The following is a 16,961-nucleotide window of genomic DNA, read 5'->3' as shown; positions in this document are numbered from 1 at the left end:
GGTTCTATCGGGTCTCTCTTCCAGCCCTACAGCTACCCGTACCTGCTTAGGGGCAGCTTTCAGGTGCTCCTTGCAGCGAGCATCCAGTACAATTGCTTTTTCTGCTAGAGGTCAGGATTTTGAGGCTTTTGGGGTATTTTCCCTGGCAGTGTTCAGGGCCAGGTTGGACACAGGGGCTTGGAGCAAGCTGCTCCAGTGGAAGGGGTCCCTGCCCGTGGCAGGGGTTGGAGCTGGGTGAGCTTTAAGGTCCCTTCCAACCCACACCATTATAGGGTTCTATGATTATTTTGTTTACATTTAGACCTTCCCAACTCTTGCAGGATTAGGATCCCTTGGAGAGATGCAAAAACACTTACAGAAGTTGCACATGGAGTCTATGATTTAAATAAGGTGGGAGAGGGGAATAAATAAGGTAAGAGAGGGAAAAATGCTGAGTGCCACATGGGAACTGGGCAGTGAAGATGCTCCCAAACTTCCAGGATCTAACTGCAGATATTGCATTCCCATCATCCTTGAGGTTTGGGTTGGGATTTTTAATCTTTAAAGGAGATCAAATTTCGGTGTTTTGTTCTTTCTTTTAATAATGAGAACATGCGAACATCTAAGATAAGATTATGAACTGCTTTGTACTTTGTCAGCCCATTTTTTGCAAGTCATGCTCTGTACTGTTGCGAGGGTTATTTGCATACAGAGTTGAGTGCAGAACCACAGAAGGCAGGTCTCCACCAGTGGCAAATATTTGTGTGTTGGAAACTGTTCTCTAAATGATTCGTGTGCAAGCTCTCCGAGTTTTGTTTCTCCCCTCCTGACTAGCTGGTTTTGCATAATGCTCCCATCCTCACCAGAGCTGTCTTGAAAATACATTACTCTTCTCCCTTATGCTTCTCAGCAGGAAGAATAAACCACGGTCTTCAACCCTGGGGTGCAGAGGTGTTTTGCTCTCACCAGTGGGGCAAAGCTAAGGGTGACTGAAGTGTTCAGTGGCTGTGCTCGCAGGCGAACAGTGCATGTGCTCTGGGCTGTGCTTCAGACTGCCTTTGCTGAAGGAGCAGTGACTGGAGGGAGAATTGAAGCCACTATTTTTCTTCTTGAATGGCAACCGAGTAGCACCGGTGATTTTGTGAATTATTGGAGTGTATGAGGAGGTATTTGGGAGCCTGGCTGTTAACCTGTACAGCTGTCAATGAGGCGTCAGGATCAGAAGCATAATACATGGTCTTAAGAAGTTGCTTTAAGCAGTGCTTGCAGGGCTCCTGGCGGCTCTCCTCCTCTCTGCTCTTGTGTGCTTATTTATTTACTTTGCAGTGGAGAAAAATAGATGGATCTTTCCAACATCATTCCCACAGTGTGTGCACGTCAAACCCAGCGTAGCCACAGCGGCTGCTCACATGGGGCTGCTGGGACACAGCTCCTTCCTTTGCTGCACTTCTCCTTGCAGCAAACTGCTTTTATTGAACCCAGGGCTTTGCTTTCAGCCTTGGGTGCACGTCCAGACGTCACTGCCCATGCCGGGTCCCTGCTCGCTCCCTGGCAGGGGGAGGAAATCGGAGGATGGGAAAACTTTCTCACTTTAGGGCTCTTTCTCTCAGGCTGCTCCCTTGCTTCCTCAGCTACTTTGGCGCTGGTAGCCCCATGTAGCCCCTCTTCAGCAGTACCTCTGGTTGCAGCGAGGGCTGTTGTTCTGCTGCAGAAATCAGCATCTCCATGAAACACTTCCAGAGCAGAGCCATGTTGGTAGCTGCTTCCGAGGCAGACAGGTATAAGCTCTATTTTTGTCTCAACCCTGAGGTTTTATCTCTCAAAACTCAATGTTTCTAGGTGCCTTCGACGCTGGCACAGCTCTTGCACACAGCCTCTGCGGCTTCTTTTAGATCTTTGTATGTTTTCTGCCTCTCTTAGTTTCCTGTGACTTACAAGTGTTACCGGTGAAGCAGGCACTGCAGTTAAGCCTCATTATCATTTACTGTATTTGTTTCAGGCTGTCTACACACCAGCCCTGTGCCAGGAAATGTGCTGCATTCATTTACCTCCCTCCCAGCAACGCACAGGGCATCAGGCTTTCACAGTGCGAGTTGGTGCCTTCAGGTCTCCTGGTTATTCAGCTGCTGTTGAGAGAAGAACAAGCTTAGCAAGGGCTGGTATTTATTTCTCTTGCCGATAAACTCCTCAAGCACCTGCGTAAGGATGATAAACAGCGCAGGATGTGCTTGTTGTTTGGTTTTGAAAAGGAAGTGATGCACATGCCCGAGCCTTGCAGCTACATCAGCCCGATCCTATCTTGCAAACTAGTCATCGTTGAGCATGGTCAGTGACGGGCTGGAGAGGTCCCGGGTGAAAGCAGGGGTGCGTTGGGGGCCTGTTCTCCTTATCTATGGCCAGATTTGGGGAAAACCTGGGAAGGGTTTGGTGAGGCCAAAGCTGCAGCTCTGGTGAGCTCTCTGCACCGCAGGAGAGGAGGAGGATGGAGATGTCCTGGTGCACTGGGGCTGCTTGAAGCACCACAAAGCACCTCTCCCAGCCAGCCTCACATCAGGGTGCTCTGCAGACTGACAGCCATAAACTGCACACAATCATCTGAATATGTTCACAGTGTATTAGCTCAAGATGTGCCCTCAGGGGCAAAACCTGCTAAGTTGCACCAGTGGAGGTGTAAGGGTGCCTTTGGCCTTTAAATTAATAGCACGTTTCTCTGAGCATTGTTCTTGTCCCTTGTGGTTGGGAGGAGGCTGGATGGAAGCTTAGCTGGTCTGTGCTGCATTTGCTTCTGTTCAGTGGCATGTGAAAGGGTTAAGCAGAATTTTGATCTTGGCAATATTTTCATGCTTATACATTCTGATTCTCATTTCCATGACAAAGATGGTAGGAAGAGCAGAATAAGGTACAGAATTTGCAGAGCAATTTTAAGACTGTAATGAGAACAGAAAATAGTAGGGGGAGAAGAATTGTAATTAGAATATGAAATGGGAAAAAAAAATTAATCTATTTCCATGTCAGTCTTAAGACTAAATTCTGCTGCTCCCTGTAGCTTTCAGAGGGTGGATTTTTGTGTGTGTGTGTATGTGAAGAGCTTGAACTCCTCTGCGGGCTCTGAAAGGTCCAGGTAAATGAGTTTAAGTCCTTATTCCCCCCAGATAATGTAATAACAATAATTTTGTGTGCAGCATTCACAGCAAACCAGCCAGTCTCTTAGATAAATGAATGCTGTCACTTGAATAATGGTGGCATTCAAGATCTCTCCAGCTCGAGTACAGGAGAATAAAAGATGGTGCTGGAGATGCTGTTGGGGTGGAGGTCCCTGCAGCTGCTTGGGGAGGCATTGCGTGGTTGCAGAGCACAAAAGCACCAAACACCAAGTACTGCTGGCTGGGAGGGACGTCTGCACTTCCCAGTCCCTGGAGCCCAGCTGGGCCAACCAGCTCAGCAGCTGGTGCAGCTGAGTTCTGAGCATCTCCAGGGATGGAGATCCCGCAGCCTCATGGGCTAATATTTGACCACTCACATGCTGGAAAATGTTGTTTCTAATCTAATGACATTACATCTACCCAGGTGGCTTCCAGCAGCCCAAAGGTTTTGCTGCTGGGCCCTGTATGAAGAGCTTCTCTGTAAGGTGGTGAATTCCGTTAGCTAATGATTTCAGTGTCTGCCTCCTTGGTTTTAGACTACAAGAAGCAGAGAAAAGCCATTCTCTGTTTTCATCTCATGACTGTACATCTACATTGAGTCTCTACATCTATCATCTCTTGTCTTTGTCCATATATGCCATTCCACACCTTGGATCCTCCCTGTGATTGCCCTCTATCCTTCTCCTAGCTGTACAGATGGTAAAACGATGTTTGATCTTTTATTCTTTGCTCTTTTCCTAATTGCTTCTAAAACTTGAATGGCCTTTTTGGCAGCTGCTGAGGCCTGAGCAGAAGCTGGAAGTAAACCTTCCAGAATGAAGGCATAGTTTCTCTTCTGGACAGTAACAGCTATTTTAAGACCCATTGTCATGGCTTTATTGTTAGGATTGCTTTTCTCCAGTGCATTACTTTACATTTATTGACATTAAGTTTAATCTTCCATTTCCTCGCTGCCACTTAGTACTGCGAGAGTCTTAGTGCAAAGCCATTCAAAGTCACTTTTAGTTTTGGCTGACATGAATAATTTTTGTCTCATTAATAAACTTGAATCCTTCTAGATCACTTCTATTATGAACTGGATAGATTTTAGTGCAGACGGATCCTGCACCAGGATCTTCCTCTTGCTGAAACCTAATGAGTATCTTTCACTGACTGTGAGCACGAGAGCCTTCTCTTTTGTCCTATGACAAGTTGGGTTTGGGTTTTAGAGGGTTTTTTGAGGAACCTTATGAGAATTCCAGCCAAAAAGATCATCTCACCTTTTGTAGGTACTTGCTGACCCTCCAGCAAACACAGAAGTGGGCTGTGATGCTCAACAACCCTGGTTTCAGGTTTCTGCTGCCTCAGTTGTGTGTTGCAGCTTTGGATGGTCTCACCATAGGAGTCAGACCTTCTGGTCTGGCACCTTCCCTGTGCCACCCTTGTTTGTTCTGGAGTAAACATCTCTTTACTATAAGGGTTTAAACCTTAATACTTCATCTGCATCAATCTGTTCAGCCTGGGGAAAAGAAGCTGCGTGGAGACCTCAGAGCAATTCCAGTATCTGAAGGGGCCTACAAGGATGCTGGAGAGGGACTCTTCATCAGGGACTGTAGCAATAGGGCAAGGGGTGATGGGTTCAGGACTTAAACAGGGGAGATTTAGGTTGGATATAAGGGAGTATATAATAAGTTGGATATAAGTGAGTGCTGAGGCGCTGGCACAGGGTGCCCAGAGAAGCTGTGGCTGCCCCATCCCTGGCAGTGCTCAAGGCCAGGTTGGACACAGGGGCTTGGAGCAAGCTGCTCCAGTGGAAGGGGTCCCTGCTCGTGGCAGGGGTTGGGACTGGATGAGCTTTGAGGTCCCTTCCAGCACAAACCATTCTATGGTTCTGATTTTACCCCAGGGTAAAGTAACACGTGAGAATGTTGACTGCATGCAGAAAAGCCAGCCCCATAACACGCCAGTGGCTCTTGCAGATGCTCAAGATGCCTGTTAGAGGATGGGCTGCCACTGACACCTGCTGCGATGTCGTGCTCTCTTTTAATTACGTTTATCCTGAAGCAAATTGCAGTGTGTGGCCAGCCCGGGTGGTGGCCAGGATGGAGATGCAGAGCTTTCCTCTGAGGAAAACTGGGGGAGTCATAAATCTATTGCTGAACTTCTGACCCTCTTTGACAGGTTCAAGCGAGGGGCTATCCAAGCGTTTCAGCAGACAGATAAATAATGCTAAGTAGATCACTTTGGGCCAGAGGTTGTGTAAAGACCTTAATGGGGAAACTGCAGTTAAAGAGATTAAGCTAACCTCAGCGATGTATTCCCTGAAGAAGCGTGATGCTAAATTACTCCTATAGGAAATCACAGCAGCAGCTCTGCAGGCAGCAGTGCTGACAAGGGCAGGGCTGAAGTGAGTATTTCACATCCCAGGGATGTGGTAGAGATGTGTGCTGGCAGAGATCATCCTTGCCAGCATTGAAGTCTTTGGCTTTGGTGCCCATAGGGCTGAGCGTGGTGTGCAGGGGTGCCCCACATTGGGTAGGAGCAGCATAGTGGGCATGAGGGGCAGGAAGCACCATGGCCAAAGTGCAGTTACAGCAGAATGGGGTTCAGCCACTCAAATAATGCTTCCCGGACAAAAAGTAATTGTGGAAAAAAATACTTCTGTAAAACTTCCTATAGAAGGGTCGTATTTCCACATGGTGGGTAGGGTGCCAATGGAGGCAGCTAAACAAACCCCAGCAACACATGGGCTGCAGTAATTTGTTAAGTGTTTCTAATGGGGCATGTTAAATATGGCAATTACTGTCTAATGCAAGTTTTCTTGTATCCTAGCTTTTATTCACCAAAAACTTCGAGGCATTTGTTGCATGGCATTATTGTGGGTCATTCTGTGTCTTGATGTTAGTGGTGGCTGAGGTGCAGCGTACTGGACACCAAAGCCAGCTCGCTCACAAGCATCTCTGGTGAGAGGTGATATCCCCGATGCACCCACTTTGGAAATGAGGTTGTCATGAGATGGGACCTGCTGCCTGTCTCCTGTGTCCTGGTACAAAGAGGCAGAATAGAGCGGCAAGTGCTTATAGCTCTGAGCGGTAGGAATCACTGGAAGCATCCAATTCATTCTTCACTGGGCATTTAATAGCTCCTTAATGATGACAGCTTTTACTTACTGCTGGATTTGCATTAATAGGCCACTTTTTTAAAGCTCCAGATCCTCAGTGGACTTGCAATTAAGGTGCTCTGGTCTTGTATTACCAACAAGTATTAAGATTTAGATCAGACCCTCAGAATACCCCAATACCCCAAATCCAAACCGCATCAATCACACCCCATCCAAACCCCATAAGAAGTTTGGAAGATTTTTGAGATCTTGCAGGTGTCACTGAAGCCATTCCAGGTATGAGGCTGCCAACATAATTCTTACAGAGCGGAGGTTTTCATCCCAGCTCATGACTCTCAAAAGGATGAGATGAGATTCATAATGGAATTGTAGAGGCTGGCAGGGCCATGCATGAGAAAGTAACCCCTCTGAATGTTGGCAGGAGGGTGTGTTTCTTTCCACTGGGTCCTTCCCGGTTCACAAACATCTGTTCTGCATGTCTGCAGAGCTGGACATCACACAGCTGCCTTGCTCTGAGCTCTGTCCCAGCTTGCAGCGTGCATTTCGTTTTCTTGTTTGTTTTTGCCTGACCACCATGGGACCCGTTTGACCTCTGGGCACATTTACAGTTTTGAACATAACATCGCATTACAAAGGTAGCAAACCAAAGTGAGTGTAGAAAAGCGATAATTAAAAGTGCTTTGTAGAACATGATCTGAATGAAGCCTGTGCTCAGCTCCCAGTACAGGCTGGTGGATGCCCAGCAGCCTCTGCCTCTGGAGCTGTGGTGCCAGCTGCAGGTCCCCTGCAAGAGCCCTAGTAAAGAAACTGTATTTTGGAGTAATGAAAAACTAAATTTCAGAGGGTGTTTCCTCGCAGAATAGAACTCTCCTTGTATCTCTTGCTTAGCTGCAGTATACATGGTGCTATGCGCCATAGAAAGGTGCTCTAGTGGAGGCATGGCTCTGTGTCCATCACCCTGATTTCCTTGGGACTCTCAGTTGGAATGGGATGGACAGCATCCATGTACTGATCCACTGGTGTCAGGTGAAGACACCTCCTGTGGCATGAGATGGAGTTGGCACAGGGTGCCCAGGGAAGCTGTGGCTGCCCCATCCCTGGCAGTGCTCAAGGCCAGGTTGGACACAGGGGCTTGGAGCAAGCTGCTCCAGTGGAAGGGGTCCCTGCCCGTGGCAGGGGCTGGAGCTGGATGAGCTTTGAGGTCCCTTCCAACACAAACCATCTGGTGATGATGACTGGACAGCAATGCCTTTGTTGCCAGAGCTGGTGGGAGTTTGGGCAGTTCCCTCTGAGGGCGTTTTGGTTTTAATCTGTCCAGTAGAGTTGTTTCCACCCTGAGCTTGTTGCCTGAGGCAAGTTTGAGCTGGGACTTGGCAAAGTGGGGCTTTATGGGTCTTTTTTGAAGCAGAGGTCCTTGATTCCGGTTATACCTGTAGGCAACCATTGCGAAAGTAAGTTAGTAAAGATGGGATGAAGAAAAGCACTTAATTACATCTTCCTTCCTCTCACGGTTCCCCAGTTTGGCTACACAGGGTTTGCATTCCCAGATTTTCAAGCGAACACCATGCTGTGGATACAAAGCATTACAAGCTGAGAGGGATCTCTGCTTACCTTGGCTTTGTGCTCATTTCATGCAGGAGAGGGTGAGAATTAGCCACAGCCACTGATTTGCTTAATAGGCTCTTCTATTAACCAAAGAATAACAAACATTGAATAATCACCAAAGAGCAAAGGATGCTAAAGATAATTGCGTGAGAGTATATTCCTTTCAAATTAGGACATGAAAATGATACCTACCACTCACATTTGCACATCATCCAATACAGGCTTGAACAATTTTGAGGTGCATAAAGGGTGATGAATGGATGCACCGAGGTCTGGAACTGCCTGGGAGGCTTGACATGCACTGAGAGTTAGACCAAAGTGAAAAGAGAGGAAGCATTTGTAACCAAAGGGAAATATTAAAATGTCTCTTTCTGCCCTAAATCTGCCTGGAATGATGGGACTGATTGTTTCGAAGTGCATTCTGTAGCGAAGCTATAATGAGCAGAGGGAGAGCACATTACTTATCTGCTCTACCTGGCTCGTGTATAAGTGGCAAACATCTAATTGAAAAAATACCCTGATGGGAGAATTTCTAATAAATTTGTTTGCACCCTCATAGCCTGGAGGAGAGGGAGGAAAAAATCCAATCAGCAGTGGGGAAGTTCCAAAGTTTCCATTGCATTTTGAGTCTTGATTTTCAGGCTGGCTGCTCAGGCTGGCAATCAGAGGCACAGTAATTTTGAAGGCAGGGTTCATTACAGTTATTATGGAAGCATCAAGGGCAGAAGGAAGTGTGGAGTGGAGATAGGGGAATAGTAGAAAGCCGTAAAGAATACATTCTGACAAACAGGGTGATACAGAGAAAGCCGAGTGCTCGTCCTGCCCTGCACTTCCCCACTGAAAGACACTGTGTCCTTCCCTGATGGAGATTTCCAGGTGACTTTCAATTTCTGAAGAATCAGGAATCTTTTTCTGCTGGAGGTCAGGATTTTAAGGCCTTTGGGTATTTTCCCCAAATTACTTGAATTACAGAATCCCGGGCTGGTTTTTGTTAGAAATTACCTTAAAATCATCCAGTTTCACCTCCCCACACACACACACACACTACAAGCAGGGACCCCTTCCACTGGAGCAGCTTGCTCCAAGCCCCTGTGTCCAACCTGGCCTTGAGCACTGCCAGGGATGGGGCAGCCACAGCTTCTCTGGGCACCCTGTGCCAGCGCCTCAGCACCCTCACAGGGAAGAGCTTCTGCCTAAGATCTAACGAAGATATTAGAAGATCTGTTGCAAACTGGTCTTGGGCTACATCTGCAAAGGAGGAGGAGGGCGACACAAGTGGGATGCATGTCTGCAAGGAAGCAGGATGAATGGATGCGCATCATCTGAGTATTTAAATCTCTCAGAAGGGCCAAGCTTTTACTTGGGGAAGAGCTCTTCTTCTGCTGAAGTGGAAATAAATATTTTCACAGTACAAATTCCTGACTGCTTCCAGGGATGGACAGAACTATCTCCCCACTGGAATATTTTTAAGGCTGTTTGCTGGAAAGCTCTTGTGCAGCTCACCTGAAGTGTCTCAGTGTGCAGTCTCAAGATGCAATTGCTTTTAAGCATCCCACGGTACCACATAGCTCGTCTGTGCAGCTGACTTGACACAAAGCTCTGGTCTAACAGAAGATGTCCCTGCCCATGGCAGGGGGTTGGAACTGGATGAGCTTTAAGATCTCTTCCAACCCAAACCATTCTATGATTCACTGCCAATCAGACCACTGGCCAGGGCCCTACATCCATGTGGTGCAGGGCATTGGGGTGTCTTGTTCAGGCTGCAGGATCCACCTGATGTTTTATTGGTGATGTGCTTCCAAAAAGATACAGGGAATAGCACCTCAGGACCACAATTTTGCCTGTTCCAAAAAGATTGGCTCCTGAAACCTCTGCTGCTGCCCATGCCAAATCAGAGACCATCTCCTCCTGCAGAGCCTGGGTTCTGCTGCTGGAGGGCTGAGCATCTCCACCGAACTGTGCCCTCTCTTCTGCAAATTCAGCCTTCTGTGATGGGGTTGGCAATGGGTATTTGGGCTGTGGAGCTGAGTCTCCATGCCTGGAAGCACCACAGCTCCAATTGGAACCCTGTTACCAGGAGCTGGCTGTGCTGGGAATTGGTTTACGGGTGAAGAGAAATTCAGTTTAAAGTGGATAAGACCCACCTGGCTTACAGAATCACAGAACGGTTAGGGTTGGAAAGGACCTCAAGATCATCCAGTTCCAACCCCCCGCCACGGGCAGGGACACCTCACACCAGACCATGTCACCCAAGGCTCTGTCCAACTTGGCCTTGCTTCTGTGATAACTGCTTGTCCCAGCAAGCAGTTATCATCCGTGCACTGCGGATGCTCCCTGCGTCCTGTGGCTCCTGCCTCATAGATGGGTTTAACAAAATCCTGCATTTGCTCAGGAATCCCCTTCCCCCTGCTGCAGCTGCTGTCAGGACTGGGTAATGAGTGGCACAATACCTGCTCTAATTCTGCTGCTTTTAATTGGTTTTCTCTGCTATCCCAGAGGATGGTTTAGCAATTAGAAGGTGCCTGGTGCTGAGCAGAGCTGTGTTACCCACGCTTGGCTTTGCTAACTCCGCTGACTTTAATAGCTAATCCGGTAGCACTCTGAGAAATGGAAGTGTAATTAATAGTCTACACTGAAAGTCTTCACCTGGTTTTATTTAGATTTCTCTTTTATTGTTCTTAATATGACCCATTTCTCTTAAGGCATAACTGCTATCAGCCTCGTATTAGAGAGCAAGAAGACACGCAAGGGGTGAACAATCCTCAATTCATCATCCAGCTTGTAAGGGCAAAAGAGTTGGCTCTTGTTAAGTATATGGTGTCATTCACAGCTGGTACCTTCATCCTTGTCTCGGGAGTGTTTTATGGCATAGCCCATTTTATTGCCATAATTAATTTGTGAACTTAGCCTTGAGAACTGCCCCAGCCATACTTCAAGCCGGAGACAATCCTGGAGGGCTTTATTCCTTCATTTGGAACCGGAACAAGTGAAAAGCTTCTGTTGTAGCTAATTAATGAGAAGAGTTTTGCTGTGCTCCATGGGGTTTTGGTAGCCTAATACATGGATTAGCAGCTCAGAAACAGGCGAGGGGGACAGGTGAATGCTCTGTGCTCAGCTGGCTCTGCCTCTCGCCCAGGCAGGGGAACAGGAGATGGGGGAATTGTGCCTCCTTGCAGCCACAGTTTGCAAACAGCATCAAACTGTTGGTTGGGAATCAGGCTTTGCACAGAGACCCTCTCGTGTACAGTCCTGAGTGGCTTTCTGCATTGCTGCTGTAGGTTTGCTTTGGTGGTTAAAGAGTACGTAGCTGTCTGGAAGAGGACTGATTGGGACCTGCCTGTCTTGGAAATTTCCATTGATGGAAGTTGGCTTTTTAAAGCTGATGGATGGCCTGGTAGGAATTCAGGAAGAACTTAATTTGGGTGATCTTTGCTGCTGGGTACATCTGTAGTTTTGCACATCTTTGACTTATTTATTTGAGTTGGAGCAATTAATTCATTATTTCACTGAAAAACTAGCATGAATGTGCTGTGTTACCATGTCCCATTGCAATAATGTAGTGTACGTGTGCTCAAACACTCAAAAGCTTGAAAGGAGCAGCTCAGGATTTTCTTCTGGGAATTTTAGCTCTTTACATGAAGAGCCAGGAAAGCTTTTGGGGTTCACGTGACCCTGGGGTAGAGATGGCATTTCACTAAGTCTCACTTTCTTGTCTCTTTCTAGTTTGATGGGGAGAACATGTACATGGGAATGAACGACAACACGCAGGAGTTTCTATCGGCAAATCAGGTAAGTGCAGTTTGCTGGGGTGGGCAGTGTGGAGAGGTTTTATAGGGGACTTAATCTGTCCCCAGGAACAAATTCTAAGGGCTCTCTGTCAATCTGCATTCCTGGACATCCAGAGGTTCACTGGATGGGGGAGTTGCCAACCAGCTTCCACCAAGGAGCAGCAACGGATGCCCTCAGTGCTGGGGGAGGCATGTGCCTGGTGCCGCCTCTCCATTGAGACTGAAAAGCTTTGCTTCAGCATCCTTCACTCTAAATGAACATGCAATTGGTGTTTCTGGATGCATTGAGGTTTCCAAGTATTGTGTGTACTTCAGGTGTCTCCTTCCCTCACGCAGAGTGTTTCCTGTAGCTAAATAGATTGACAGTTAGCCAGCATGGGGAGAAAAAGGAATCGAAGGTTTCCTGTTTTGGAGATATAAACCCACACGTGGAGGACCAGAATAGAAGTGCTCATGTCTCGCAGGTGCCTGAGGCATCAGGGCTCTCTCTGGGCTTGGATAAATATGAAACAGGCATGTCCATTCACTGGAGCCCTAAAAATACATGTAGTCCATTCTTAGGTCCTGATGGGACCTAAGCACATGCTTACCTGTCCTGATAAGAGATGGTCCCATTGTACCCCCCAGTAGTCTGACCCTACTAGAATGTGCTGGGGCCTCAGTGCATTTCTGAGGTGCCATGGGGCAAAGCATCTCATCACATCCAGCTGCCTTGTGAGGGAAAGTACAAGTTCATTGCTACTATTTCTCAGCATCCTGATTTTGGGTTGTGTTGAGCTAACCACAAACTCATGCATTGTATTTCCATCCAGCCCAAGATGATGGCTGATTCCTCTTGCCCTGGACCTGATGTATGTGGCCTGGGGTGAGGTTTTGGTGTGTTCCTGATGCTGGGGTTTGGTACTTACTGCAGCATCACTATGAATTACAAGGCTAGTGAGTCACCCACGGTGTATCCAACTCGGATACCAGCAGTGATTAAAATATATGCACCCTAAACTGAAAACAGGATGAAAACCTGTTATTTGCCCCCTTAGAGCGTGTCAGTGCATTGGCTTATTGCTTTGGAGAGTGTTCCTGCTCTGGCTTTGTCTCGCATCTCCAGTTACCCTCCTTGTGCTGCTATGCTTGGGACAGTCAGAGAGGAGCTGGGAGTGTGACGAAGGGGTGCAGGTGGCACCAGGGCTCTGCCAGGGTGGGTGCCCCATGGGATGCTGCAGCGACCCACCCTAGCCTCACATGGGGTGGCAGGAGGGGAGTAGGGAAGTGGATGAGGATCCCAGTCCATGCCCTGCGAGGATATTAGTCATGGTTCCCACCCAGCGTGAACTTTGGCCGAGGAGGACAGGGAGCAGCCTTCCTCCCTCACCCTCATTAATCTCCCTTTATTTACCTGCACATCAGCACGTGTTTACCAGAGAGCGCTTTATAGCACCAGTTATGACTTTATTGCTAATAACACAACTCTTCTATTTAAATGGGGGTTCCAGATGTTTTTTATTGTTTGCTAAACCTGTTGTAACCTGAACGCGCACATTAAACAGCAGGAGCGTGGTTTCACAATCTTGCTCAAGAGGCTGCTAAATCACCGGCACACGCGGGATATGGCTCAGCCTTTGGGATCCTTGGGGACAAAGGCAAATCGTACACACTAATTACTGAAGCCATCATGCTGTGATAGACGGGCCTGGTGCGTTGGGGATTTTAGTCTTAAACTGGTTGCACTGGGCACTATCAGGCACCCGCAGCTCTCGGCAACAGACGCAGCTTACACTGAGCGCAGCTCAGGCGCAGGGGCCCTGCATTAACAGTGGGAAATCTTGGCTTCACATTGCCTGGTTTGAGGCACAATTGCTTATTTACCCATTAATGCACTACTGGGTGAGCTCTGCTGGTACCAGCATGCTTGTGATGGCCTGGGGTGAGACTGTCACCATGAAATCCCCAGTCCAGCCCCCCCGTGCTGCGAGGCGGGTGGGAAGGGCCAGGAGAGCCAGAAATGAATCTCTGTGTGTGACTTCATTGCAGCTGGAAAATTTTAGCGGTCCACAGATTGAAGAAGTTTGCTAACGCTTGTTATAGGAAATTCTGTTTGCCTTGTGATTTCTCTTTTAAAATACCTAGAAGGAGGCAGGCAGAAAGCAGAATTCAGTTTATCGCCTCCTCCCTCCTCCCCTGGTTTAAACCCAAAGGGGTTTAAATGGCTCCTGCCTGTCAGTGCGATGCTTTACACCTTCTGCAGCTGCTTAAGCTCTTGAGTCATCCTTTCCCATCACACAGATAAGATTATTCTCATTTTACAACTGGAGCTATAGGGATGCTGCGGGTAGAGCAGTCCTAGGGCAGCATCGTGATCCTGCAGCACCCTGACATCAGCTTTATCTCAGCTCTTTGTGGCATTTTGGATCCTAAGGAGCTTCTGCAGTGTCTCATGGTAAAGCCAGGACCAGTGTTTGTTTCATCATTCCCAGCCCTGTAAAGCTGCTAACTTCTTCCCCTCATCTTACTCGATGGGACTGCTTATGTGCCACCGCCTGCCTTTCTTGTTGTCATCCCAAAAGGGGCTGGTCTCGGTGGAGCATGAAATGCAGAAATACAGGAGCCTAAAACATAAAGAGAGCGCTGACAGATCCGGCCTCACATAGCACAGCCTGCCTGGGGAGAATAATTCCTCTTGTTCCATCAAATAGGAAGGACATTTGACCTCAGAAGTGAGTCAAATGTAAAATGTAATTCAACCCCCAACAGGGGCCAGAGTATAAATGCAACTTGACATCTGATCAAACCATCGTGGACATTTGACCCCCGAGATGAGTGAGGTATCTGTTGTGTCTCATGAAGTCAGCAGAGCATCATTCCTCACCCCTGTCAATTTTCTTTCTATCTTTCCTTCCCTCCTCAAACAGGGACAAGGAATTAAGTAGTGCAAAAATCCTGAGGCATGGACAGATCAGCAGCCACATGATGGACTCTGAAAGATGAGCGAAAATGCGGTGGTGCTGTTAAAAGAAATAAAAACAGCCGCAAAATCAGTAAGAAAAAGCATTTATTAAGGACTTTGTGATAGGGAAAATAACCCCAGGAAAGGCAAAAGTCGGGAAATTCCTCATGTAGCTGGACAGGAATGAGTTGGTTTTGTTTGGCATCAAGACTTGCACTTGCAGAAAGAGTCCACAGGTGCTTTATAAACATGAATTAACTACATCTGGGAATAGCCTGCAAGAAGGTCTCATTATCCCACGTGGTGGCTGAATTAATGCAGGAAATGCCTCTACCAAGGGAGCTGGGGATGATGTGATGCCACGTATGGGAAGGACTGTCCCTTGGCTTGTTTGGAGCAGGGGTGTGACTCTGCTGGTTCATGGAGGGACATTAAGCAAAGCCTTAGGGGAATGTTTGCCATGTTTTCCTCTCTCCATGGCATGTCCCAGGCTGCTGGCAGGGCAACAGGCAGCTTCCAGGGGGGAAAGAGCTCATTACTTACTGCTGGGCGTTTGTGATCCCGCGCTCTGCCTAATCCCAGGAGCTTTCAGTGCGCGGCTTATTCCAGCTGAGCAACATGCCCGTTTCTGTACCGACAAGTTAATTTGTGTGACTCCTCATGCAAATGCTGTTACACATCGGCGTCGGTTATTCAGGCCAGGGAGATAGATACAGTGGAATATGCAGCTCTTCGCTTTTGTGAAGGAGAGCACAGATAGGACCTCACTGCTTTAACTGTGAGTGTTGGAAATATGACAGTTAAATAGACAAAGGTATTTGCACATAATTTTCTCCTCCTAATGCTACTGTTATACCATTCTTTTGCTGGCACACTCATGCTGCCCATCTGTGTATCAAAGCCATCAGGTCTTGGCTGCCACATCTGTCTGTGGACATGCGTGGGGGCTGCAGGTTTGCACAGCAGCATTGGCAGAGCTTGATCTCACCCAGCTCTGGTGAGACACCCCATGTCCGTGACCCTGCAGACAGCCAAGAGGGCTTTAGTTCTGGCTGTGTGCCTCAGGGCAAGGCTGGGTAACTCGTGGATGGAGCTGCTTACATTTATACCACAGAGGAAGCAGATCCGTGGGCATAGACATGTTTGTGCATGGCAGCACGTGCATGATAAAATAGAAGGTGGGTTTTTCTCTGCTGTGTGCAAATCAGCAGGAGCTCAGCTGAATGTAGGGGTTATACCAGTGCACCAATGGAAATGGAGTTAAGGCTGTATTTGTCATGTGCGTACATATATAAAGCATCTGTCTTCAGATGTGTTCCTATACATGTTATATGTGCCTGCCCCTTTCCGCACACATGAAATCCATCTGCGTATGTAGCAGTGTGTTTGGATGGGTATAAATCAACATTTATCTACTGTATCTATTGCCCTTTATCTGTTTATCTCCATGCATCTTCAAGCTCGGGTCTGTATTAGCCATAATAGATACAGTAAGTCGCTGATCTGGTGGGTCAAATGGTCAGGGCTCTTTGATCAGCCGTCAGGATACATTACCACCAGGGCCTCCGGTGGGGCTTGAATTACAACTTACATTTGACTCATTTCTGGGGTCAAAACGTCCCTCTTATTTGATCGAATGACAGAAATTGTATAATTTGTATATATCCCTGAGCCATATGTGCTCTGAGTGCCACTCTAATGTGTTTTATAAAGGCACAGCTGTCTCAGTGACTTATTTAAAATGGGATTTTGAAGTAGTGTTCTTGCCATTTAATATCCTCATTCAGGGTTACACAAGGTTTATCAAATAATAAATAACATTTAGAACATTCATTTTAGCATAACAATGGGTTTGCTAGTTATAAGGAACTGGACGGCACAATAAAGCTGTGTTTGGTAAATAAGCAATCATGTAGAGAGCAAGCAATAGCGTAATTAGAAATTAATGACAGTGTGGGAAGCTATGGATACCTTCCTCACATGCTGCTAGCGCTCCAGACTAGACAGAGCTCATCTTGGCAGCCTCTGCTACAAAATATGGCATCAAACATTGTCATAATACTGGCAGACGTGTTGTGCTCCCACCTCCTGGGCCTCCCACCAGTCTCCACTGAATTGCAGCAGAATGGCAGTGGTTGATAAAATAAAGCTGGGGCTGGGGCAGATCCATGCTGTGAGAGTGTGGGGAGTCCCCTTCCCTTTCCTGGCCAAATGCAGTGATTACTGCATGAAGTGGCCACGGAGCCCAGGCAGTCTGGGGGCAATTGCGTGCTGCTGATGAATACATGGGTCATCATCCCCTCATTCTTGCTCCTTCCTCCCTAGTAGGAAGCTGTAAACCAGGACCACTATGGACTTTGGTTTTCCCTCCATCAGCACCTTTGGTAGTGAAGCAATAGCATGCA

The 16,961-nt window shown here is 47.5% G+C and overlaps 1 protein-coding gene across 3 annotated transcripts in view; it reads left to right on the top strand.

The window, feature by feature from the left end:
* TOX2 (TOX high mobility group box family member 2) overlaps nt 1–16,961 on the top strand; it is a 142,950-nt gene that overhangs the window by 47,607 nt on the left and 78,382 nt on the right. For all 3 annotated transcript variants that reach the window (XM_065691557.1, XM_065691556.1, XM_065691555.1), the window contains exon 2: nt 11,551–11,616. In XM_065691557.1, the coding sequence (XP_065547629.1) occupies nt 11,551–11,616 (66 nt within the window). The remainder of the gene's footprint in view (nt 1–11,550; nt 11,617–16,961) is intronic.

The sequence above is a fragment of the Lathamus discolor genome, chromosome 11 (genome assembly GCF_037157495.1).
Source record: "Lathamus discolor isolate bLatDis1 chromosome 11, bLatDis1.hap1, whole genome shotgun sequence".
NCBI lineage: Eukaryota > Metazoa > Chordata > Aves > Psittaciformes > Psittacidae > Lathamus > Lathamus discolor.
Note: the sequence above shows the minus strand (reverse complement) of the source record. Positions and strands in the feature narration are given on the sequence as shown.